This window comes from Vicia villosa, linkage group LG3 (genome assembly GCF_029867415.1).
Source record: "Vicia villosa cultivar HV-30 ecotype Madison, WI linkage group LG3, Vvil1.0, whole genome shotgun sequence".
Taxonomy (NCBI): Eukaryota; Viridiplantae; Streptophyta; class Magnoliopsida; order Fabales; family Fabaceae; genus Vicia; species Vicia villosa.
In genome coordinates this window covers 109,537,160-109,562,639 of record NC_081182.1, presented here as the reverse complement: position 1 = coordinate 109,562,639, position 25,480 = coordinate 109,537,160, and the positions used below count along the sequence as shown (strand labels likewise).

The 25,480-nt window shown below is 36.4% G+C and overlaps 1 protein-coding gene across 10 annotated transcripts; it reads left to right on the top strand.

Moving 5' to 3' along the window:
* Positions 1-15: 15 nt before the first annotated feature.
* LOC131662299 (ABC transporter C family member 3-like) lies at positions 16-10,078 on the top strand. Of its 10 annotated transcripts, none has more exons than XR_009301503.1 (12): positions 18-2,222; positions 2,922-3,008; positions 3,110-3,760; positions 4,139-4,303; positions 4,539-4,833; positions 4,926-5,140; positions 7,337-7,642; positions 7,726-7,789; positions 8,161-8,400; positions 8,491-8,630; positions 9,362-9,416; positions 9,521-10,076. XR_009301503.1 is itself a non-coding variant. In XM_058932042.1 (11 exons), the coding sequence occupies exons 1-10, from the start codon at positions 441-443 to the stop codon at positions 8,601-8,603; spliced, it is 3,918 nt and encodes a 1,305-aa protein (XP_058788025.1). In that variant the 5' UTR covers positions 18-440; the 3' UTR covers positions 8,604-8,630; positions 9,362-10,078. The 10 variants fall into 10 exon arrangements, 8 of the variants coding, with proteins under 8 accessions (XP_058788028.1, XP_058788029.1, XP_058788030.1 ...); XR_009301502.1 differs by lacking the exons at positions 9,362-9,416; positions 9,521-10,076 and adding exons at positions 9,042-9,096; positions 9,178-9,352; XM_058932042.1 differs by having other exon boundaries at positions 9,362-10,078.
* Positions 10,079-25,480: the final 15,402 nt, after the last annotated feature.

The window sequence follows — 25,480 nt, the reverse complement described above, 5'->3', positions numbered from 1 at the left end:
TCAACATCATAAACAACATATTTCCCGTTTTCTAACACTATGATTCTTTTTTTCATTATCTTTAGACTTTTCCTCACTCCCTCTCTTAATTGTGATCAGAGAAATCAACATCGTTAACAATGTGACGCATAGAGCAAAACTCTTGGCTTAGAGTAGAGTCAACAAGTCAACCATAACTGCTTCACTTTGGAACTTAGTTTTCTCCTTTAACCAATTTTCACATGTTGCCATCGTCAGTGAAAGAAATGGATTCCATAATCATGGCTTGGTGTTGATTATATCTCTCAGGAGAATTGGTTGAATACAGGTGAATCCTTCCCACTCTATTTTTGTATTTTACTACCAATTTTGTTGCTTTCTATGTGTTCGCTGAAATGTTTGAGAGGCCACTGCATGCATAGGATTAGGAACTGTGTTTGACATATTGCTTTACTACCAAAATGACTAAAGATACTCTTGAAGAGTCCCTTTTGAAGGGTGAAGCTAGTGTAAGCAACAACAATTCTGATTCCAAAAAGGCAGAAGAAAATGAAATTTTAACCAGTTATTCAAGAGCTGGATTTTTCAGCATTCTCACTTTCTCATGGATGACTCCACTTATAAAATTAGGGAATAAAAAGACCTTAAACCATCAAGACCTTCCACTTCTTTCTGCCAATGACACTGCCTATGGATCTTTTTCAACTTTCAGAAAAAAGCTTGAGTTGGAGTGTGGTAATGTTAGGACTGTGACAACTATTAAGCTCGCCAAGGTGCTGTTTTTATCGACATGGAAATGGATTCTTATATCTGGCATATTTGCATTCTTGTACGTGTGTGCTTCTTATGTTGGACCTTACCTTATTGACAACCTTGTTCAATATCTCAATGATGAAAACAAGGTTAAAAATGAAGGCTATGTTTTGGCTACAACATTTGTTGTGGCGAAAGTTGTTGAGTATCTTTCGCAAAGGCACATGCTGTTTAAGTTCCGGCAGGTTGGTGTTAGGATGCAATCAATGTTGTTGTCAATGATCTATGCTAAAGGTTTGACACTTTCGTGTCAATCAAAAGAGAGACATAGCAGTGGCGAAATCATCAACTTAATGACTGTTGATGCTCAAAGGATAGGTGAATTTTGTTGGTATATGCATGATCCATGGATCGCTGTTCTACAAATTTCTTTGGCTTTGTTTATTCTTCATAAAAATGTCGGGGTTGCTTCAGTAGCTGCTTTTGCGGCAACTGTTATTGTGATGTTGCTAAACCTTCCTATGACTTCACTGCAAGAGAGGTTCCAAGCTAAGTTAATGGAGTTCAAGGATAAAAGAATGAAGGCGACGTCGGAGGTTCTAATGAACATGAGGATTCTTAAACTTCAAGCGTGGGAGATGAAGTTCTTATCAAAGATTATTCAGCTTAGGAAGTTAGAGGAGATGTGGCTAAAGAAATTTCTGGTTGTTACCGCAATTGTTAAATTTCTCTTCTTTAGCGCCCCGACATTTGTTGCTGTTGTTACTTTCGGTGCTTGTTTTCTTCTAGGCATTCCACTTGAAACAGGAAAGATCTTATCTGCTCTTGCAACATTCAGAATTCTTCAAATTCCTATCTATAATATTCCTGACACAATTTCAGTGATTGCACAAACCAAGGTTTCCCTCGATAGGGTTGTCGTTTTTCTTCGTCTAGATGATTTGCAGACAGATGTGGTGGAGAAGGTTCCGCGAGGTACTTCTGATATAGCAATTGAAATAGTTGATGGAAATTTCTCTTGGGATATATCTTCTGTCAATGCAACGTTGACAAACATAAATCTTAGAGTTTTTCATAGTATGAGGGTTGCTGTTTGTGGTACTGTTGGATCAGGCAAGTCGAGTTTACTTTCTTGTATAATAGGTGAAATACCAAAGATATCTGGTAACTTGAAGGTGTGTGGAACAAAGGCTTATGTCGCTCAATCACCATGGATACAAAGTGGAAAGATTGAAGAGAACATACTATTTGGGAGAGAGATGGATAGGGAAAAGTATGAGAAGGTGCTAGAAGCATGTTCATTGAAGAAAGACTTAGAGGTTCTACCATTTGGGGATCAGACCATTATTGGAGAAAAAGGAATCAATTTGAGTGGTGGACAGAAGCAAAGAGTACAGATAGCACGTGCTCTTTATCAAGATGCCGATATATATCTACTCGATGATCCCTTTAGTGCTGTTGATGCTCACACAGGATCCCATCTTTTTAAGGTACTATTTTTCAAACTCTCTTGCTTTCACTACAATCAGTGTTCTTAAATATCCGGTAAAGCGCCGGTATACCAGTATTGCGTATCGGAATTTTGGCTATCCGATACGAAAGCCGGTATAGCATTTCAATTCCACGATGCTCAATATATCTTTTCCGGTATATCGGTATACCCGTTATAAATTGAATATCGGAACCAATATTATTATTATTATTATTATTATTCTTTTTTATAATAAATTCTATTAAAAAACATTAAAGAGGAGAATATGAAGAGGTAGAAAAAAGAACATTAAAAAATTAAAATGTTAAGAGGTGGAACATTGAAAAAGTAAAACGTGTATCTGTTCATTCTTCCCGGTCGTTCATTCTTCAGCTGCTCTTTCTGTTTTTAGCTTTCTGTTTTAGTTGTTGGAACTTGAAATTTGCAGTTTAATGTCCGAATTTTTTTACTATTTGTTTATGTAGCTTTTATTTGTGTGTGGCATGTTTTATTTTCTACATAAATATTTATTTTAACCGCTGTGCGGCTTCTGCTATTTGCCCGCTACGCAATCCGATATTTGTCATATCGGTTTTTTGGTGATCCTCTATTTTCCACTAATGACATTTAATAACACTGACTACAATCTGTTTTGTTATGCATTTTGATGGAAAGGTTTGTATCTAACTGTACATTTACTACTACTGTATTGTTTTAGGAGTGTTTGCTTGGCCTTTTGAAAACAAAAACTGTGATATACATAACACATCAAGTAGAGTTCTTACCGGATGCTGATTTGATACTGGTAAGTGATTTATATATTTCATCATGCTCCTTTATTCAAACTTTCAAACATTATAGCTTACCGTTTTCTGAGTATTTTTCTCTTTCTTATAATTCATTTAGGTCATGAAAGAAGGAAGGATAACTCAATCGGGAAAGTACAATGATATTCTTACGTCAGGGACCGATTTTATGGAACTTGTAGGCGCACATAGAGCAGCGTTGTCTTCAGTTAAATCCTTACAGAGAAGGTCTACATTTAAAACATCGCGTATAACCGGAGAAGATACAGGTTCATTAAGTGATTTTGAACTTGAGCAAGAAATCGAAAAAGTAGATGATCCAAACGACAAGTTAGATGAAACAATTGTGCCGAAAGGCCAACTTGTTCAAGAAGAAGAAAGTGAAAAGGGTAGTGTTGGGTTTAAATTGTTTTGGAAATACCTAACAACAGCTTATGGAGGGGCTCTTGTACCTTTCCTATTTCTTTCACAGATACTCACTGTGGTTTTACAAATTGCAAGCAATTATTGGATGGCTTTGGCAACTCCTGTTTCAGCAACTGCAGAACCTGGTGTTGAAAGCTTTACTCTGATGGTTGTCTATGTTTCTTTGGCAATTGGAATTTCCTTTTCCACCCTTGTCAGAGCTTTTCTTGCTGCGATAGCTGGATACAAGACCGCCACCATGCTCTTCAATCAAATGCATTTGAGCTTCTTTCGAGCGCCAATGTCATTTTTCGATTCCACCCCAAGTGGAAGAATTCTTAATAGAGTATGTCATAGCATGCCAATAATTTTTCACTAGTTTATTTTAAAGAAACTAGTTGTTTACCTCTTCGTTGTGGAAACAGATTTGCTGCTGTAAATGCATATTGCAGTTACTGATCTCGACGGTCTGATTTAAATTAATGGTCAAGATTGTTCAAATTTGATTTATTGAATGTATAATATAAACTGTTCTATCTCAAACTAATGGCCAACATAGATTATTGCGTGAAACTGCTTGGTATCATTATTGCAGACGATCCGTATCCCATCATAGCTTCTTGCATTGATTATACTTTTCTACAATTCATTTTCAATATTTTTCAAAACGACCATATTGAATGTAATTGCTTATCGAAATTTTAATTTTACCTGTTTGTTTTAGGCTTCAGCAGACCAAAGTACAGTAGATATGGATATTTCAGATCTAGTGTGGGGATTTACCTACAATCTGGTTCAGCTATTGGGAAGTATTGCTGTGATGTCACAAGCTGCTTGGCAGGTGTTCGTAGTATTGATTCCTGTCGTGGCAGCTTGCATATGGTACCAGGTAACCACTGTGTCTCATATTAATGGTCAATCAAGGTTCTACGCACTTTTAAAAAAAATCATCGGGTGTACTAACTTTTATGATAAAATTGGTTTCATTTACTAAAGTACCCTTGTTAGTATAGTAGTTAATGGAGTAGTTAGGTGAATGTATATAATGTTATACTAGTGAGAAAAAATGACAGAAAACATTTGCATTATTTATGCCTAGCAACAGAATGCTTCTCTATATGCAGCGATACTACTCAGCCTCAGCACGGGAATTGGCACGATTAACTGGTATATGCCAAGCGCCAGTAATACAACATTTTTCGGAAACGATATCTGGATCAACAACCATAAGATGTTTTGAGCAAGAATCAAGATTTAATGAAATGAATATGCAATTGATAGACAAATATTCCCAACCTAAATTATACAGTTCTAGTGCAATTGAATGGTTGAATTTCAGATTGGGTATTTTATCCTCTACCATATTTGCTTTCTGCTTGGTTTTCTTGGTGTCTTTTCCAAATTCAATAGCTGATCCTAGTGAGTATTTCAATTTTAATTTGTATGCATTAACTAATCATACTCACTTGTAACAACATTAGGCATAAAACAGCAATTTTGTTTTTGTGAAGGCATTGCGGGATTGGCAGTGACATATGGGATTAGTCTTAATGCTGTACAATTCAAATTAATTTGGTTTCTTTGCAATTTGGAGAACAAAATTGTATCTGTAGAAAGAATACTTCAGTACACCTCCATCCCAAGTGAATCACCTCTTGTAATAAAAGACAATCAACCAGATCATTCTTGGCCATCACTCGGAGAAGTCCATGTCCAGGATTTACAGGTACCACACCATTCAATAACAATTTAGCTGATATCAAAACCTACCGATAGGTTGAAAGTTGCCCTCATGTGTAATCATATATGTAAAATTTTGCACTAATCTAAAATTAATTAACTTGTTATTAAGATAGGTCACTGAGATATGCAATGGCTGGGTCAACAACTTTGAAACTTCTCTAAAAATTTTCTAATGGTGTCTTAGTGCTAAACTAACAGACCAGTATTACATTTAGTTTTTGTCTATATACTAACTTACAACAATGATCTGTTTCTTTCTGTTGACTTATTTGAACTTATTTACCAGCAAACCACTTGTAAGACTTTTCGTGATAGCTTATGGAAACAACTTTTAACATGTCATAAGTTATTTTCCCCTCAAATCCGTAAGCTCTTTAGGATAACTTGTGAAAGCAGTTTGACTTTATTTTAAAAGACAATCAACCAGATCATTCTTGGCCATCACTCGGAGAAGTCCATGTCCAGGATTTACAGGTACCACACCATTCAATAACAATTTAGCTGATATCAAAACCTACCGATAGGTTGAAAGTTGCCCTCATGTAATCATATATGTAAAATTTTGCACTAATCTAAAATTAATTAACTTGTTATTAAGATAGGTCACTGAGATATGCAATGGCTGGGTCAACAACTTTGAAACTTCTCTAAAAATTTTCTAATGGTGTCTTAGTGCTAAACTAACAGACCAGTATTACATTTAGTTTTTGTCTATATACTAACTTACAACAATGATCTGTTTCTTTCTGTTGACTTATTTGAACTTATTTACCAGCAAACCACTTGTAAGACTTTTCGTGATAGCTTATGGAAACAACTTTTAACATGTCATAAGTTATTTTCCCCTCAAATCCGTAAGCTCTTTAGGATAACTTGTGAAAGCAGTTTGACTTTATTTTAAAAGACAATCAACCAGATCATTCTTGGCCATCACTCGGAGAAGTCCATGTCCAGGATTTACAGGTACCACACCATTCAATAACAATTTAGCTGATATCAAAACCTACCGATAGGTTGAAAGTTGCCCTCATGTAATCATATATGTAAAATTTTGCACTAATCTAAAATTAATTAACTTGTTATTAAGATAGGTCACTGAGATATGCAATGGCTGGGTCAACAACTTTGAAACTTCTCTAAAAATTTTCTAATGGTGTCTTAGTGCTAAACTAACAGACCAGTATTACATTTAGTTTTTGTCTATATACTAACTTACAACAATGATCTGTTTCTTTCTGTTGACTTATTTGAACTTATTTACCAGCAAACCACTTGTAAGACTTTTCGTGATAGCTTATGGAAACAACTTTTAACATGTCATAAGTTATTTTCCCCTCAAATCCGTAAGCTCTTTAGGATAACTTGTGAAAGCAGTTTGACTTTATTTTAAAAGACAATCAACCAGATCATTCTTGGCCATCACTCGGAGAAGTCCATGTCCAGGATTTACAGGTACCACACCATTCAATAACAATTTAGCTGATATCAAAACCTACCGATAGGTTGAAAGTTGCCCTCATGTAATCATATATGTAAAATTTTGCACTAATCTAAAATTAATTAACTTGTTATTAAGATAGGTCACTGAGATATGCAATGGCTGGGTCAACAACTTTGAAACTTCTCTAAAAATTTTCTAATGGTGTCTTAGTGCTAAACTAACAGACCAGTATTACATTTAGTTTTTGTCTATATACTAACTTACAACAATGATCTGTTTCTTTCTGTTGACTTATTTGAACTTATTTACCAGCAAACCACTTATAAGACTTTTCGTGATAGCTTATGGAAACAACTTTTAACATGTCATAAGTTATTTTCCCCTCAAATCCGTAAGCTCTTTAGGATAACTTGTGAAAGCAGTTTGACTTTATTTTATCTTTTGTTCTAGAAATAACTTCAAGATTTAATGGTCGTGATTCATTGTTCTCATTTTTCATAATAACTAAGTGTTCTCACTTGAGTCGTCCCCTATATATATATATATATATATATATATATATATATATATATATATATATATATATATATATATATATATATATATATATATATATATATATATATATATATATATATATATATATATAATTTAGTTGTTTATCCAAACAGGGCTCAAGTGTCTATGTAGGTATTTTAGATTTGTATCTATCCTTAAACAAGGCATTGTATGATATAGGTTCAATATGCCCCTCACTTGCCTCTTGTTTTACGTGGACTTACATGCACTTTTACTGCTGGAGCAAAAACTGGCATTGTGGGAAGAACAGGAAGTGGAAAAACAACCTTAGTGCAAGCCCTTTTTAGACTTGTTGAGCCTGTTGCAGGACAAATATTGATAGATAACATCAACATCTCATTGATTGGAGTCCATGATTTACGGTCCAGACTAAGCATAATTCCTCAGGATCCAACAATGTTTGAAGGGACTGTGAGAAGTAACCTCGACCCGCTGGAAGAGTACACAGATGAACAAATTTGGGAGGTAAATTGTTAAATCGTTTTTCTCGACAATAAAAAATAACTGATCACTTTATGCAAATTAATACACTTAAGGATATATCTTAGGCTCTTGACATGTGCCAACTTGGAGATGAAGTGAGAAAGAAAGAAAGAAAGCTTGACTCCACAGGTTTGACTTCTCAAAACTTTATATAAATTTTAAACCAAAGAACAAATTTCATATTAAGTCTATCTATTTTTAATCTTAATATTTTATTTAAATTTTTCCCCTAATAAGTACAATGTCTTATTTTTAGGCATACAATGTATTTTACCTAATTGTCATTATATTTCACTGTTAGTAATGACAATGATCAATATTCAATAGTTAATGAGGATTAATAATACTGCAAAACTCATTAACTTATTGATTACTTTTCTTAATCATTATGTTAAAAAAACATAATCATTCCTTAATAATGGACAGGAAGATTTTAGTAAGTTTTAGAAGTCAATTTTATGCAATGTATTACTTAGCGTCATCCATCATGAGATCCACAGTAACTGAGAATGGAGAAAACTGGAGCATGGGTCAAAGGCAGTTAGTCTGCCTCGGACGTGTTCTCCTTAAGAAAAGCAAGATCTTGGTGCTCGATGAAGCTACTGCATCAGTCGATACGGCTATGGATAATATAATTCAACAGACAGTTAAGCAACATTTCTCTGATTGCTCCGTCATTACCATTGCTCATAGAATAACTTCAATCCTCGACAGCGACATGGTTTTGTTTCTCGGTGAAGGCAAGACCTGTTTTTTTCTCTATTTATTTGTCAACATTTTCTTACTCATAAATGTGAAGGTGATATCTCTTCATCATACTGATCATACAGGGCTTATTGAGGAATATGATTCACCAAAGAAGTTGCTTAAGGACAAATCTTCATCTCTTGCTCAACTAGTTGCAGAATACACAAGGAGGTCAAACACTGGTTTTGGAAGATGAGAGCTAAATTAAACTAGACTAAAAGTTGTAAGTTTTAAGAACAGTATAACATTAATGAATAATATATGTTTGTGGAGTACTAGCATTTACACCCCTCACCACTCACAAAGATGAAAGAGCTTGCACTACATTTTTATGAGGTTCCTCAAAAATACCCTATAGGGAGTTCCCCACCCCGGTGAGAAATCAAAAATAGCTCTAGAATTTGGAAATGCATCTCCGAGCACACATTTTATACACACATTTTAGCATTCGTAAGGGAAACACTTCTAAAGAAATCTGCAACTCCCTTAAAAATCTGTAGCGTAGTTTTCTCTAATATTTTTCGTTTACACTTTACGTTTTAAGACTCTCCCACATCTCATTGAATAATTCACAAACCCTTCTAAATGAATTTACTCTTTCTGTTTAGATTTTTGTTTTTTTTTTTTAATGCAGATCTATGGTTTGAGCAGATAAAAAGCAGAGCAGTAGCAGTAATGTAAAACACTGGGTCAGTTTAATGTAATCCAAGGTTTAATAATCTTTTATAAATGTGACCAAATCAATTGTAACTTGCCACATTCTTATGCAGCACAATGCAAATTAACACCACACAAGTTGAAATCTACTAGGAAAAAACTGAAAAGAGGAACTTAAGTTCAAGTCTACAAGTTTAGGGGTGGCAACATTTAGGGAAATGCATATCTGAATTTGGACATTTTTTTAGTTAAAATAGAGACGTCTCACTTGCAACGTCTTTGTTGGTGTGATTTTAGGTGCATTTGGAGATGTTTTTCTGGACACAGCAAGAGCATTTTTAAATTTTTAAAGGTGTGAGTTGCACCCTGGAAAGAGTAACCCTTTTGTATTACTATATTACAGTATACTTACACAAGTAATTTGTTAATAAACATTCTACTGTTGATATTGTTTAGAGGATGGTAATCAAAACTAGAACGGATTGTGTGGTTCAACCGGTCGGTTTGGGAATCGGAACTCTAGCTAGTTTGTTTGGACTTAAAAACTGGATTGCAGAAGAATTGGAATTTAAGCCGAAAAATTGGTCAAAAACTAGAGGTTTAGACGATTTCTAAGGTCAGACCAGATTTTGCTTTTGATTTGTAAAAACATGATAAAGGGTATCGTTTTGAAACAAAAAGTTGTTTGATTTAATTTCGTACTTCCTTCACCAAAGTAAAAACTATTCTCAATTCATTCTTTATTCATTTGATGAATGGAAGTAAATTTTATTATTATTATTATTATTATTAGAGTTAAATATATAAATCTCCTATAATATTAGAGATTAGATTTTAGCCGTTGTGTAATACGGTGGGAGAATCGACTTTCTAAAATGTGCGGATAGCTAGAGTCGCCACCGACTTTTATTTTATCCAATTAGAAAAGACAAAAAGAACAGGAAAGACCTTTTTTTAAAAGAGATTGAGTTCGGGGATAGGTTATACAAAGGGAAGGTGTAAGCACCCTTTATATCCATGGTTATCCATGGGCTCTTAATTGCTTAGCTCACTTTGTTTGTTTGAATTGTTTGAAAAGTGTCGTGTGTGTTTAGAAAAACATTTTGAAAAAAAATTTTAACTTTGTAAATAAAGTGTAGCCTTTGAAATTGTTTTGAAAAGGAGGTGATGAAGTAATTTGAAATGATTTTGAATTGATCAAACAATTAAGAACTACCTACCCTAAGTTTAAAGTCTTTCTTGTTCTTAAAGTCTTTCGTTAAGAGAAAGAGACTATCCACACCATTAGTTAGTGGAAAGTCTTTTCATTGGATGTAAGGGACATCGAAGGGTCATCGAATATTCATAGGGGCTATCCATACCATAAAGAAGGTAGAAAGTCCCATGCATTGGATGAGAATAGTCATAAAAGGCAACCAGTAAGGATGCCTTAGCAATCGAAGGGACTATCATCATTTAACCGAAGGCAACATCGAGGGACGAGATCATTTATCGTAGGAAACTCGAAGGGACTATGATCTTTATTCCGAAGGGACTATGATGATTTAGAATTGTGGGAAGCATATGCTAAGGTATCCTCACGTTCGAGGGACTTGACTATTATTCGAAAGGCAACAGAAGAGAGGATTACCCTAAAGGTGAGTGTGTGCAAAGTTTGTTAGATTCGATTATTTATTTATCTTGAGTTAAGGTTAGCTAGCGATTGATTTTAAATATCTTGCCATACAATCCTAAGCATACATCTAGCAGATTTAATAATTGCAGAAAATTAAAGTGCGGAAACGTAAATCTACGCTATTACATGGCATCGGGATGGGGGGAGTACATAGCCAAAAAATCGAAGGAAATGGAAAGTAAAATACGAAGAAATAAACCTACGCTATTACAAAAAACCTTTTGCAACCTATACATCAATTTCTAGAATTTAAATGAACGATTAAATAAATCATTAAATAATAGAGAAAACGATCATGCGATATTCATTGGAGTTTGAGATGAGAAGAGAATCGCGATAGGAAATTAATCTAGAAACATAAGTGAGAAGACTTAAATCTAAAATAATTATTAAATTTAACTTAATTTTATCCTAATTCTAAATCAAAACCTAATTAATTATGACTATATTAACTAAAGAAATTAATGATTTACTAATTATTAAATTAAATAATTACTAGAATTAATTGCTTAAATTAATTACCCTAAACTAACTAATTAAATTAATTAAGTTAATTTACAAAGTTAATCCAAAAACTAAACTAAATCCTAATTAGTGTTTTTTTTTAATTTGTTAATTTAAAAAAAAAACAATTAAAACAAGTTAATAAAAATAAACACAAAAAATAGAAAATAATGGGCCAAGTGGGGGAGTAACCAGCAAGAGGAGAGTGTGGGTCAAGAATTAAACTAAGCCCAATGATACAGCTGAAGCTCATGAGTGTAATCATGTGTGGTTGAACGCTGAGGCTCCATGGTGCACCTCATTTTGATCCTTCGAATTAAACTTCAATGGAGAATCAAGGGCTACTGTGTGAGGGTACACCGTGTCCATGCGTGGAGGAGAAACGCTGGATTTGGAAACAAATTATAACACACAATTGTTAAAAATATAGCGTGGAGGGTAGGGTTCGAACCCAGTCCCTCATGCTTAACACAAAGAAACCATTGCCAGCTGTGATGTATTGATCGTTTGATAAAGGAACGGACAAAAAAGAATAAATATTAAAAACGAGCACTAATCGTGACCATTCAAACACAGTCAAACGTGGGCCCAAATGGTATGACTAGCCAATCGCGTGTGGAGAGATAATCTGCAAAGTTTGACCAATCAACCACGATCCGCCACGCAGCCTCTTCCTTGTCATTTTCAACCTCCAAAAGACCTGCAATTTTTAGCTACGAAAAGCCTAGGGTTTTGCTACCATTCTGCTACGAAAAACTCGTAGCTAACCTGCACATCATCAAAAACTAAGAAACAACGTTTAAACGAAAAATCTAAGTGCCCAGATCACCTTAAAATCTTCTCCCGATCTCAAATATGTCCATGGTTTGGCCTGAAAGAGACCGTAGCTAGGGTTTTGGAGCATCCCGGCCTTGAAGCCCTAACAATGGTGCTTCGTGATTCTTACGTCAAAGCTCAAAAATAAACATTCCAAACAACTCTAAACATCATCATGAACACGAATATAAGCAGATAAATCATTTAAATTGCATGTATAAAAAGCTTTATAAACCAAAACGTGAACAAACCAACGGCGTAGAAGTAGGTGATCTGAGATGCTTCGCCCTTCAAGGATCGTTAGATTATACTCCTGGAACCTTCAGGGAATGATTAGGATCAATATTTGGCCTTGGACGTGGCTACATTTTCAGAAAATCGTGAGCCCTAGTTCTTGAATTTTTTAGAGCTTTAGGTTGCTTTTTGAGGCTATGAGTTCGTCCCCTAGTATGCTGTTTTTGTCAAGTATATATGGAGGAGAGAATTAGGTTAGATTTTGGACTTGGGCTTCATGTATTTTAAGAGAAAGAAAAATTTGATTCATATGTATTAAATCTTTCTATTCTTGGTCAATCTCTCTCCCTATCATGCACCAACAAAATTTGGACTTCATGGAGTGTTCTTTGGCCCTTTAAGTGATTATAAATAAGGCCATGCAAATTAATTCAATTATTTTTATATTTTACTCAATTTATTTAGCTTTTAAATGAATAAAATCCAAATAAATATGAATAAAGGTTACAAAATAATTTTATTGGATTAGAGGTCCTTATTTAGGTCATTGGTATGTTTGATATCAAAGTCTTAGGCCCATTAGTCAAGAAACTCAAAATTCATCAATTAGGGTTTTATGACTTTTTTGAGTTTTATCCAACTTCTACCAATCATATATCTCTCAATTTCCATCATATATAAATGATCTTGTACTTTTTGGAAAGCCCAAGATGTCCTCTACAACCCACTTTGGAACATATTTTACATTTGGAGACTTTATCTTGATGATATTGGTCCTGACAAAAAACAGCTTTTCGTGAACCTTTAGAAGGACCTGTAATGTCTTGGCCCATATCTCTTAAATGATGCATTTCTTGGTCTTGGGCCCAACATCAAAGTTGTATAGAATTGAATTTCCTCGAGAATAAGCTGTTTGGACAATTTTTGATGAACCATGTGAGAGTTATGGCTGGTCAAAGTTCTAATTTGGAAGCTTGGAGTTTTGATGACTTTGGATATTTTCTTGATGAATCATGATCAACCCTTGATCAAATGATGAATATAACCTCAAAATGTTGATGTTGACCAAAAATCAGGAGTTTTGACAGTAAGTTGACCACAGTTGACTTTCAGGTCAAATTAGTCGACTATTGATCATTTGAGCTTTTGACTGGGCAAACTTGTACTGTGAGGCTTCAAACTTAGTATGAGGATACTTTGAATCATAAGAGATGCCCTGAAGTCCACTTGAGGTCTTAGAGCCTGATTTTTCCTTGAGAGAAGCAAAACCTAGTTATGGGTTTGTTGCTTAGGAGATAGATAAGTGTGCCCAATTCTCATGTAGTTTTGAGCAGTTAAAGAAGTGTTGAAATATAATGGGAAAATTTTGGGGTATGACACCCTGTAAAAAAAATTGATCCCCCCTTAACTTATGTAGATTCCCTCACCACACCTCTTGTTTACCACTTGTGCAACCAGATTCCTTCAAGATTCCCAATTATTTTTCAATGTGGATTATTTGTTTTACATTTTGACAGTGTGGCATTTCCAGAATGGGACCTTGTTAATAAATTTGACCATCTTCTTAGCGCCTGTAACGACCATTTTTCTTTAATTATTTATTTATGTGAATTATTTGTGAATTATGTGTTAATTATATGCCTAATTGATTTTATGTTGTTTTATTTGGGAATTATTAGTAAATAAATATAAGATAGTAAGTGTTGTTGATTATTGGGCCTAAGTCGGTATTAGTAAGTGAGGGGTGTTAGTTAGAGCCCATTAGTAATTTAAGATAGTAAGGGTTTAACTAAAAACAAGGGTTTTAGAGGAAATAGAAATTAGAAGTTCATTTGGGGTTTTTGGTGAAAGAAGAGAAGAGAGGAGAGAAGAGGAGAATCTCAAGGTTGAAGATAGAGTTGGCTTCAATCCAAAACCTAAGGTAAGGGTGGGATTCTTTCATGCTAAAGGGATGTATGATGATGTTCTGGGTGGGGTTTTGATTGTATGTTGTTATCCATGATTGTGTGAGAAATTGAAAAGAAATTGTTAGGGTTCATGCTATATTTCTATGAAATTGTGAATTTAAGTATGATTGATGAGGTTTGTATGAAAACCCATGAGTAGAAATAAATTTAGGAACCTTACATGTGTGGTAAATTGCTTTCATTGTTGTATAAATGATGTGTGGGTTAATGGGTGTTGTATGAGGGGATTAGGGAAGAAAAATGGTGATTTCCTGAGTTTTACGCAGCATAGGTCGACCTACACAGAGGCTTGAGTCGACCTGAGCAGCCTAAAACAGCAGAAAATCTACTTTTCTTCAGCATGCGTCGACCTATAGCATCCATTGCGTCGACTCATGGGTCGGCTACCCGGGGGGGGGGGGGGGCAGCAACATTTTGCGTCGACCTATGCATTCTTTTGCGTCGACCTGCTGATTTCTATTTTTGGCAGATTTTTGTAAAGGCCATATCTTTTGATCCGTAACTCGTTTTTTAGTGTCGTTTGAACCTATGTGAAGCTATAATTTAGACCTTTCTAATGAATATGATTTAAGAATCCTTATAAACCTTTTTGAAGTTTTCCTTAAATATATTTGTTTGATGTTATGATTTGTGTGGTGAAGTGGTGTGTTGTTGTATGATGATGCAACGTAGTGACGTGATTGTGAAGTGGCGAATTACTATAAAAGTAATGATGTTTAGTCGGTATTTGTGATGTATTGTGAATGTCGTGTTTGTATGGATGTTGCATTTATTGTGTCACATCCATTGCATAAAGAGACGGTGGCCTTAATGGTAAAAAGCGACGGCGTGCCCAATGGCAAATCTTGAGACGTGGGAGTTTCACTCCAAATGGTACCACATGCATTTGCATAAGTCGAGTCACATGTAGATTGCATAGAGTCTTATTTGATTATGGCATTGTGACTTGATGAAGATATGTTTGTTGAGACGTGATGACTTGATGATGAGATGATTGTTATGATTGTGTTGGAATCTTACTTATGAATTGTACATATAGTCATGGTTGAATTGATGACATTGTTACCGATTCTTAAAATGATTATGTGATGTGAAATCGTTGTATTGAGTATTGTGATGAGAAGTGGTGACCAATGTATGATCTTTTCTCTTGCTTTGAATATTATCATACGTTTCTTTATAATGAATGATATCTCACCCCTTATGTTTGAATGTTACCCTCTGTTGGTAACGTGCAGGTAACGACGTGGAGTAGCCGTGTACCTTATAGCTCGAGTCGGTGTGTCAATGCTCTGATACGTAGCACTCGGGGGGATGTTTGCGATACTTGCTTGTGTCTTGTCTTATGTTGATTGTCTTTTCTTGAATTTTGATGTTATGTCTTGTGGAGACGTTTTGGACACATTGTGCCATGTTGGCAAGAATATATGTTGATTTAGATATGTGTTGTTATCTGGATTCCGCTGCATTATTATGAAGTTGTTTGGACTTAAATGTTTGATGAATTATGAGTTTCCTCTGATATAAGTGCTATGTATCTATGTGTTTTGAGCATGAATTGTGGTTTTGTTTAAGTCGAATATGTGACGCCTCAAATTAGTTGCTTGTTTCGATGTTTTATACTCTGATTTCTCTTATTAATTGAGGGGTAGATTTGGGGTGTTACAAAAGTGGTATCAGAGCAGGTCGGTCTGTCCGGCCAAGTGTCGTGTCGTAGTATGGTCTAACAATCTTGTATTGTTGTTTTGTGCTGACTGTTTCTTTGTTATGATGAAGAGTTGAGATGGAGGGAAGGAATGATGCTGCGATAGCTGCTGCTTTGGAAGCAATGGTTCAAGCTTTGGAGAACCAACCGAATGGTGGAGAGAGTGCTGCTTCTCGGAGTTTGGCTACCTTCCAAAGAGAGAACCCTCCTGTGTTTAAGGGAACTTATGACCCCGATGGCGCATTGACATGGCTTAAGGAGATTGAGAGGATTTTTCGTGTCATGGATTGCACTCCTGAACAGAAGGTTTGGTATGGGACTCATATGCTAGCAGTTGAGGCGGATGACTGGTGGCTAGAGACTCGCAGGAGATTGGAAGCGAGTGGTGAGGAGATCTCTTGGATTGTGTTTCGCATGGAGTTCTTAAGGAAGTACTTTCCTGAAGATGTCCGTGGCAAGAAGGAAATTGAATTCCTTGAGCTAAGTCAAGGGAACAAGTCTGTTGTGGAGTATGCTGCTAAGTTTGGTGAATTGGCTAAGTTTTACCAATACTATGATGGGCCGAATGGTGAGTTTTCCAAGTGCATTAAGTTTGAGAATGGGTTGCGTCCGGAGATTAAGAAAGCAATTAGTTACCAGAATATTCGCATCTTTGCTGATTTGGTTGATTGTTGTCGGATCTATGAAGAGGACAACAATGCTCATTATCGTGTGATAAGTGAGAAGAGGGGAAAGGGTTATCAAGGTCGTGGTAAGCCTTATGACGCTCCGAGTGGAAAGGGTAAGCAGAAAGTCACTGATGGCAAGAGAACTAGTGGGGGAGATGCACCTGCTAGTGTTACGTGCTTCAAGTGTGGCAAGGTTGGCCATAAGAGTACTGTGTGTGCTGCTGATGCCACGAGGTGTTACCGTTGTGGAGAGATTGGACATACGTCACCTGCTTGCAAGCATAAGCAGATGGTGTGTTTCAACTGTGGGGAAGAAGGACATATTGGAAGCAAGTGTCAGAAGCCAAAGAAGGAGCAATCTAGTGGAAAGGTGTTTGCCTTGTCGGGAACTCAGACCACTAGTGAGGATTCACTCATCAGAGGTACTTGTTTCATTAATAGCATTCCTTTAATTACTATTATTGATACCAGTGCTTCTCATTGCTTTATATTTGCTGATTATGTTAATCGATTGGGTCTTGTGTTGTCTGCTATGAACAGAGAGATGGTTGTCGATACTCCGGCTAAGGGTTCGGTGACCACTTCTCTTGTGTGTTTGAAGTGTCCTGTGTCGATTTTTGATAGAGACTTCCTTGTTGATTTTGTGTGCTTGTCGTTGAGAGGTTTGGACGTGATCTTGGGGATGAACTGGTTAGAGCATAACCGTGTTCACATCAATTGCTACGATAAGTCTGTGAGGTTTTCTTCTCCTGAAGAGGAAGGCTTAGAGTTGTTATCGACCAGACAGTTTCGTTTGTTGATGAAAGAAGATGTTCAAGTGTTTGCTTTGGTTGCATCAATGTCTGTTGAGAACCAAGCGATCATAGAAGAATTGAAGGTCGTGTGCGATTTTCCTAAAGTTTTCCCCGATGAAATTCCTGATGTACCGCCTGAGAGAGAAGTTGAGTTCTCTATTGAATTGGTACCTGGTACTAGACCTGTGTCTATGGCACCGTATAGGATGTCTGCATCTGAATTGTCCGAATTGAAGAAGCAGTTGGAAGAATTGCTTGAGAAGAGGTTTGTGAGACCTAGTGTGTCGACGTGGGGAGCTCCAGTGTTGTTGGTTAAGAAGAAAGATGGAAGTATGAGACTTTGTATTGATTATCGTCAGTTGAATAAGGTGACAATCAAGAACAAGTATCCACTTCCAAGAATTGATGACTTGATGGATCAATTGGTTGGTGCTCGTGTGTTTAGCAAGATCGATCTGAGGCCGGGTTACCATCAGATTAAAGTAAAAGATGAAGATATGCAGAAGACGGCTTTCAGAACCCGTTATGGACATTATGAGTATTATGTGATGCCCTTTGGTGTTACTAATGCACCTGGAGTATTTATGGAGTACATGAATCGTATTTTTCATGAGTATCTGGATCGTTTTGTGGTGGTGTTCATTGATGATATTTTGATTTACTCTAAATCAGAATCAGATCATGCTGAGCATTTGAAGTTTATATTGCAAGTCTTGAAAGAGAAGAAGTTGTATGCTAAGTTATCCAAGTGTGAGTTCTGGCTGAAGGAAATTAGTTTTCTGGGGCATGTCATTTCTGGTGATGGCATTGCCGTGGATCCGTCTAAAGTTGATGCCGTGTTGAGATGGGAAACTCCTAAGTCGGCTACCGAGATTCGAAGCTTTTTGGGACTAGCTGGCTATTATAGAAGGTTCATTGAAGGTTTCTCTAAGTTAGCACTTCCGTTGACTAAGTTGACTTGTAAGGGTAAGGCTTTCGTGTGGGATGTTTCTTGTGAAGATAGTTTTACCGAGTTGAAGAAAAGGTTGACGTCGGCACCGATTTTGATATTGCCTAATCCGGAAGAATCGTTTGTGGTTTATTGTGATGCTTCTAAAATGGGTCTAGGGGGTGTGCTCATGCAGAATGAAAAGGTCGTTGCTTATGTGTCGAGGCAATTGAGGGTTCATGAGAAGAACTATCCTACACATGATTTGGAACTTGTTGCTGTTGTGTTCGTATTGAAGATTTGGAGACATTATCTTTATGGTTCTAGATTTGAAGTCTTTAGCGACCATAAGAGCTTGAAGTATTTGTTTGATCAGAAGGAATTGAATATGAGGCAACGAAGGTGGTTAGAGTTATTGAAGGACTATGACTTTGGTTTGAATTATCATCCAGGAAAGGCTAATGTTGTTGCCGATGCTTTGAGTCGCAAGACTTTGCATATGTCGGCAATGATGGTTAAGGAGTTAGAATTAATTGAGCAATTTCGAGATATGAGTTTGGTATGTGAAGTGACCCCTAAGAGTGTTCGATTGGGTATGCTGAAGATTAACAATGATTTTCTGGATAGTATCAAGGAAGCCCAGAAGTTGGATATGAAATTGGTTGATTCGATGATTGGAGTCGATCAAGCTGAGAATGGTGATTTTAAGTTAGATGTGCACGGTGTGTTGAGGTTTCGTGATCGGATTTGTATTCCTGATGATGTGGATTTGAAAAGAGTTATTCTTGAAGAAGGTCATAGGAGTAAATTGAGTATTCATCCAGGAGCTACAAAGATGTATCAAGATTTGAAGAAGTTGTTTTGGTGGTCCGGAATGAAGCGTGACATAGCTCAGTTTGTGTATGCATGTTTGACTTGTCAGAAGTCGAAGGTTGAACATCAGAAGCCTGCTGGTTTAATGCAACCGTTGGAAGTCCCGGAATGGAAATGGGATAGCATTTCTATGGATTTCATAACGGGTTTGCCGAATACCATGAGAGGACATGATTCGATTTGGGTGATTGTTGATAGGCTTACAAAGTCGGCTCATTTCATACCTATTAACATCACTTATCCAGTTGCGAGGTTGGCAGAGATTTATGTCCGTGTGATTGTGAAGTTGCATGGTGTTCCTATGTGTATTGTTTCAGATAGAGACCCGAGATTCACTTCAGATTTTTGGAAGAGTTTGCAAGAGGCATTAGGTTCTAAATTGAGGTTGAGTTCGACATATCATCCTCAGACAGATGGTCAAACGGAGAGAACGATTCAATCTTTGGAGGATTTGTTGAGATCTTGTGTTCTTGAGCAAGGAGATACGTGGGATACTTATCTTCCATTGATAGAGTTCACATACAACAATAGTTACCATTCGAGTATCGGTATGGCACCGTTTGAAGCGTTGTATGGTCGGAGATGTAGGACTCCGTTGTGTTGGCATGAATCGGGTGAGAGTGTAGTACTTGGACCTGAGATTGTTCGAGAAACTACCGAGAAGGTTAAGTTGATCCGTGAGAAGATGAAGGCTTCGCAAAGTAGGCAGAAGAGTTACCATGACAAGAGGAGGAAAGATTTAGAATTCCAAGCTGGTGATCACGTATTCTTGAGAGTTACGCCGGTTACCGGAGTGGGGAGAGCCTTGAAGTCGAAGAAGCTCACTCCTCGTTTTATTGGACCGTATCAGATTTCAGAGAAGGTTGGTAATGTGGCGTATAGAGTGGCTTTACCGCCTAATCTTTCGAATTTACATGATGTGTTTCACGTGTCGCAACTTCGGAAGTATATTTCTGATCCTTCGCATGTAATTCATATGGATGATGTACAAGTGCGGGATAATCTCACGGTGGAGACTATGACGATAAGGATTGAGGATCGCGAAACAAAGGCGCTTAGAGGAAAAGAGATTGCTTTGGTGAAGGTGGTTTAGTCGGGAACTACCGGTGAAAGTATGACGTGGGAATTGGAGAGCAAGATGCGCGAGTCGTATCCTGAGTTATTCGATTGAGGTAATTTTCGAGGACGAAAATATTCTAAGTGGGGGAGAGTTGTAACGACCGTTTTTCTTTAATTATTTATTTATGTGAATTAATTGTGAATTATGTGTTAATTATATGCTTAATTGATTTTATGTTGTTTTATTTGGGAATTATTAGTAAATAAATATAAGATAGTAAGTGTTGTTGATTATTGGGCCTAAGTCGGTATTAGTAAGTGAGGGGTGTTAGTTAGAGCCCATTAGTAATTTAAGATAGTAAGAGTTTAACTAAAAACAAGGGTTTTAGAGGAAATATAAATTAGAAGTTCATTTGGGGTTTTTGGTGAAAGAAGAGAAGAGAGGAGAGAAGAGGAGAATCTCAAGGTTGAAGATAGAGTTGGCTTCAATCCAAAACCTAAGGTAAGGGTGGGATTCTTTCATGCTAAAGGGATGTATGATGATATTTTGGGTGGGGTTTTGATTGTATGTTGTTATCCATGATTGTGTGAGAAATTGAAAAGAAATTGTTAGGGTTCATGCTATATTTCTATAAAATTGCGAATTTAAGTATGATTGATGAGGTTTGTATGAAAACCCATGAGTAGAAATAAATTTAGGAACCTTACATGTGTGGTAAATTGCTTTCATTGTTGTATAAATGATGTGTGGGTTAATGGGTGTTGTATGAGGGGATTAGGGAAGAAAAATGGTGATTTCCTGAGTTTTACGCAACATAGGTCGACCTACACAGAGGCTTGAGTCGACCTGAGCAGCCTAAAACAGCAGAAAATCCACTTTTCTTCAGCATGCGTCGACCTATAGCATCCCTTGCGTCGACTCATGGGTCAGCGAGCGCATACCCGGGGGGGGGGGGGGGCAGCAACATTTTGCGTCGACCTATGCATTCTTTTGCGTCGACCTGCTGATTTCTATTTTTGGCAGATTTTTGTAAAGGCCATATCTTTTGATCCGTAACTCGTTTTTGAGTGCCGTTTGAACCTATGTGAAGCTATAATTGAGACCTTTCTAATGAATATGATTTAGGAATCCTTATAAACCTTTTTGAAGTTTTCCTTAAATATATTTGTTTGATGTTATGATTTGTGTGGTGAAGTGGTGTGTTGTTGTATGATGATGCAACGTAGCGACGTGATTGTGAAGTGGCGAATTACTATAAAAGTAATGATGTTTAGTCGGTATTTGTGATGTATTGTGAATGTCGTGTTTGTATGGATGTTGCATTTATTGAGTCACATCCATTGCATAAAGAGACGGTGGCCTTAATGGTAAAAAGCGACGGTGGCCTTAATGGCAAATAGCGACGGTGTGCCCAATGGCAAATCTTGAGACGTGGGAGTTTCACTCCAAATGGTACCACATGCATTTGCATAAGTCGAGTCACATGTAGATTGCATAGAGTCTTATTTGATTATGGCATTGTGACTTGATGAAGATATGTTTGTTGAGACGTGATGACTTGATGATGAGATGATTGTTATGATTGTGTTGGAATCTTGCTTATGAATTGTACATATAGTCATGGTTGAATTGATGACATTGTTACCGATTCTTAAAATGATTATGTGATGTGAAATCGTTGTATTGAGTATTGTGATGAGAAGTGGTGACCAATGTATGATCTTTTCTCTTGCTTTGAATATTATCATACGTTTCTTTATAATGAATGATATCTCACCCCTTATGTTTGAATGTTACCCTCTGTTGGTAACGTGCAGGTAACGACGTGGAGTAGCCGTGTACCTTATAGCTCGAGTCGGTGTGTCAATGCTCTGATACGTAGCACTCGGGGGGGATGTTTGCGATACTTGCTTGTGTCTTGTCTTATGTTGATTGTCTTTTCTTGAATTTTGATGTTATGTCTTGTGGAGACGTTTTGGACACATTGTGCCATGTTGGCAAGAATATATGTTGATTTAGATATGTGTTGTTATCTGGATTCTGCTGCAATATTATGAAGTTGTTTGGACTTAAATGTTTGATGAATTATGAGTTTCCTCTTATATAAGTGTTATGTATCTATGTATTTTGAGCATGAATTGTGGTTTTGTTTAAGTCGAATATGTGACGCCTCAAATTAGTTGCTTGTTTCGATGTTTTATACTCTGATTTCTCTTATTAATTGAGGGGTAGATTTGGGGTGTTACAGTGCCTCCATGGTTTTCACCTAGGAACGTGAAATTAGGGTTTTTACCTATCCTTATCAACTCCTTCCATTTTATACTGTCTCCATCGCCGCCTATCATCATCTCCGTTCTTCACCCCCTTTTCTTCACACAACCGCACGTGTTCGTATCTAGGTCATGGGTGGTAGAAAATCATCATTTATTGGAAACTCGGTTGGACGATGCTTGCCAACTTGTGGCTGTAACGAGTCAATGAAGATGCAGATTTCAAACACCATTGATAACTCTAAACGAAAATTCAGGAAATGCAGACATTCATTGGTAAGTGTTTGGATTTTTGGATATTATTTGTAGTTATATGCGATTTTGATTTAGTAAAATTTATGTGATAGACATTTCTGCAGAATGGATGTGGTATGCTCTTGTGGGATGATGAATTAGGTGAATTTTTATTCTTATGGAATGTGTATCTCTGTTTTGGATCAATGGAAAGTGTGTCATTTAAATTGTTTCCTATTCAACATTATAATTTTGTTACCATTGCATTATGAAGCTATATCAGTTTAATGTGTATCAGTTTGAATTATGAAGTTATATCAGTACAAACAAAATAAGATACCAAACACAAATATACCTTTGCACAAATTATACCAAACTTAAAGATACCATATTCAAACTTGTAGGTCTGTTACAATCATAAAGATAGCTGTTAAGAAATGTGGTTGGGAGTAACACAATCCTACAAAACCGGCTTGTATGGTGAGAATTATCTCCACTTATAAGGACATGTTCAGGCCATATATTGTCCGATGTGGGACTCTTAACACACCCCCCCCCCCCACGCCCAGGATTAGACAACTTGAGCGTGGAAATAAATGGCGGGTGGCCCGATAGCGGAAACCATAGAAGGTGGTCCACCGGATCTTAAACGAGGCTCTGATACCATGTTAAGAGCATATTTAGGGTGAGGATTACCCCCACTTATAAGTACATATTTAGGCCATATATTGTCTGATGTGAGACTCTTAACAATAGCAAACATTACATATGATCCATCATCACAAAATAAGAAGTTTTTAAACCCTTGCGCAAAATACTATTATATATGATCCATCATCACAAAATAAGGAGTTTTTAACCGTTGCAAAAAATAAAACACATTCCAACTAAAACTACTTAATCAAGCTTTTTTTCTTCTTCCATTTCTTCAAAGACCTAGTGGACATCCAAGGTTAGACTCATGAGCACTTGTTATTTCTTCAGGATCTCTTATTGTAATTGGTTGGTCAACTGATCCTGGACCTATAATTGGCTTCTTAAACCAGCTCAATTTGACTCTTTCACTCCTCCTCCTTAATGCAGGGACTGGTTTGCTTGCCTTCTTAATATTGGACTGAGATTGACTCGTGTCTACAACATAAGAATGAGTCTGACTTTGCACAATTTCAGGAATGTTTGTAGATTGCTCCATATTTGTTGGCTCCACAGACTGCACATTAGTTTGATCCATATTTTTTCACAACTTCAGGAATGTTCTCAGACTGTACATTAGTTTTATTCACAGTTGGCTGAGATTGTGCATTAGTTGGCTCAACAGTTGGCACCTATGCAGCCGTTACTTTCTTCTCAACTTTACCCTTTCTCTATACAGTCAGAAAATAGTATAAGTTAGCCATCTAAAAGTGCAATGGCTCTGTCATCTTCACTATCATCCAATCCAAACCTTCAATTACTTCCTCTTCTAAGTCATTAACATCAGTCACTCCATTCACATAAGCAGGTTCCCTAACATAAAGTTATATGTTTTCAACACCATGTTCCATAAATATGTCTCCATCAGTACCTGTTGCAAAAAAATTGAAGCAAAATCGTATGCATCATCATCTTTTCTAATCGAAATAAAACCATCCTCCTCAATTTCCAAAAACTTTGTCCATACCCTATAGCTCCCTTTCTTATACCCCCATATATTCACTAACTTTTCAACACTCTCCATTGTCCAGTTTTCTATGTGTAACCCAGACACAGTTGAATCAACCCCCCTCTATGGATTATCTCGTCACTATTTAGCCTAATAAACTCGCCTCCAAGATGAAAAGTCACGTTACAGTGTTGCATATCCTGCGTATAAAGATTCAAATAAAAAAACCCTAAAGCAGAAACGCGAAAAAGATGAAGGAGATGAAGCATAAGTCGTTCCCGAAGAAGATGAAGTTGCTTGACACTTACCTCAGACATCGTAGCCATCGTCCCCTTTGTAGCAATTGTCCTAAGGGAAGGGAATTTAATGGATAACCCTAAGTTTCAAGATTATACGTTCGCGAGTCGGTTAAACGGAGGGAAGGTGTTAGGAACCCTTCATCTCTCTTGTATTCAAGGGGACCCCTTCTAGGTTTAGGTTTTATAGATTTTAAATTGAAGATACGGTAAACGTAAGTTCACCTATATCCTAAAAAAATAGTTTATTGATATTTTAGTTTTTTAAACGAGAATCATATTAAACTTTAGTTTTTTATTTATTGTTATGCTCGTTAGGGTTTCGAAATCCTATGCCTACGTATCCTCTAGTGCAATGAGGAAGTCAAAGTATCGTAGTTCAAAGTTATTTGATTCGTTATCTTTTATGAGATTGTGTAAATGCTTTCGAACAATCCTTTGAAATCCTTCCGAGTTTAAAAATTGTGTAGTCGTGGGCGTAGTTCAAAGTTTAATTTGAAAAAAACTACACAATCCTCTTTTAAAAGTTGATATTATTGTAATTAAAAAAGGTGTATGATTTTTATATTTTTGGAAAACATATATATTTTTTTATAATTGATATTTGTGTATTTTAAATATTAGTATTATTTTTCTAAAACTAGAGAGAGATTGCAATCTATAATATAAGAAAATTAATGGTTGTGGAAAAGTCTAAAATACCCTTATTTTAGTTTTTGCACCACATTAAAATTGTGGTTTTTTGGTCTT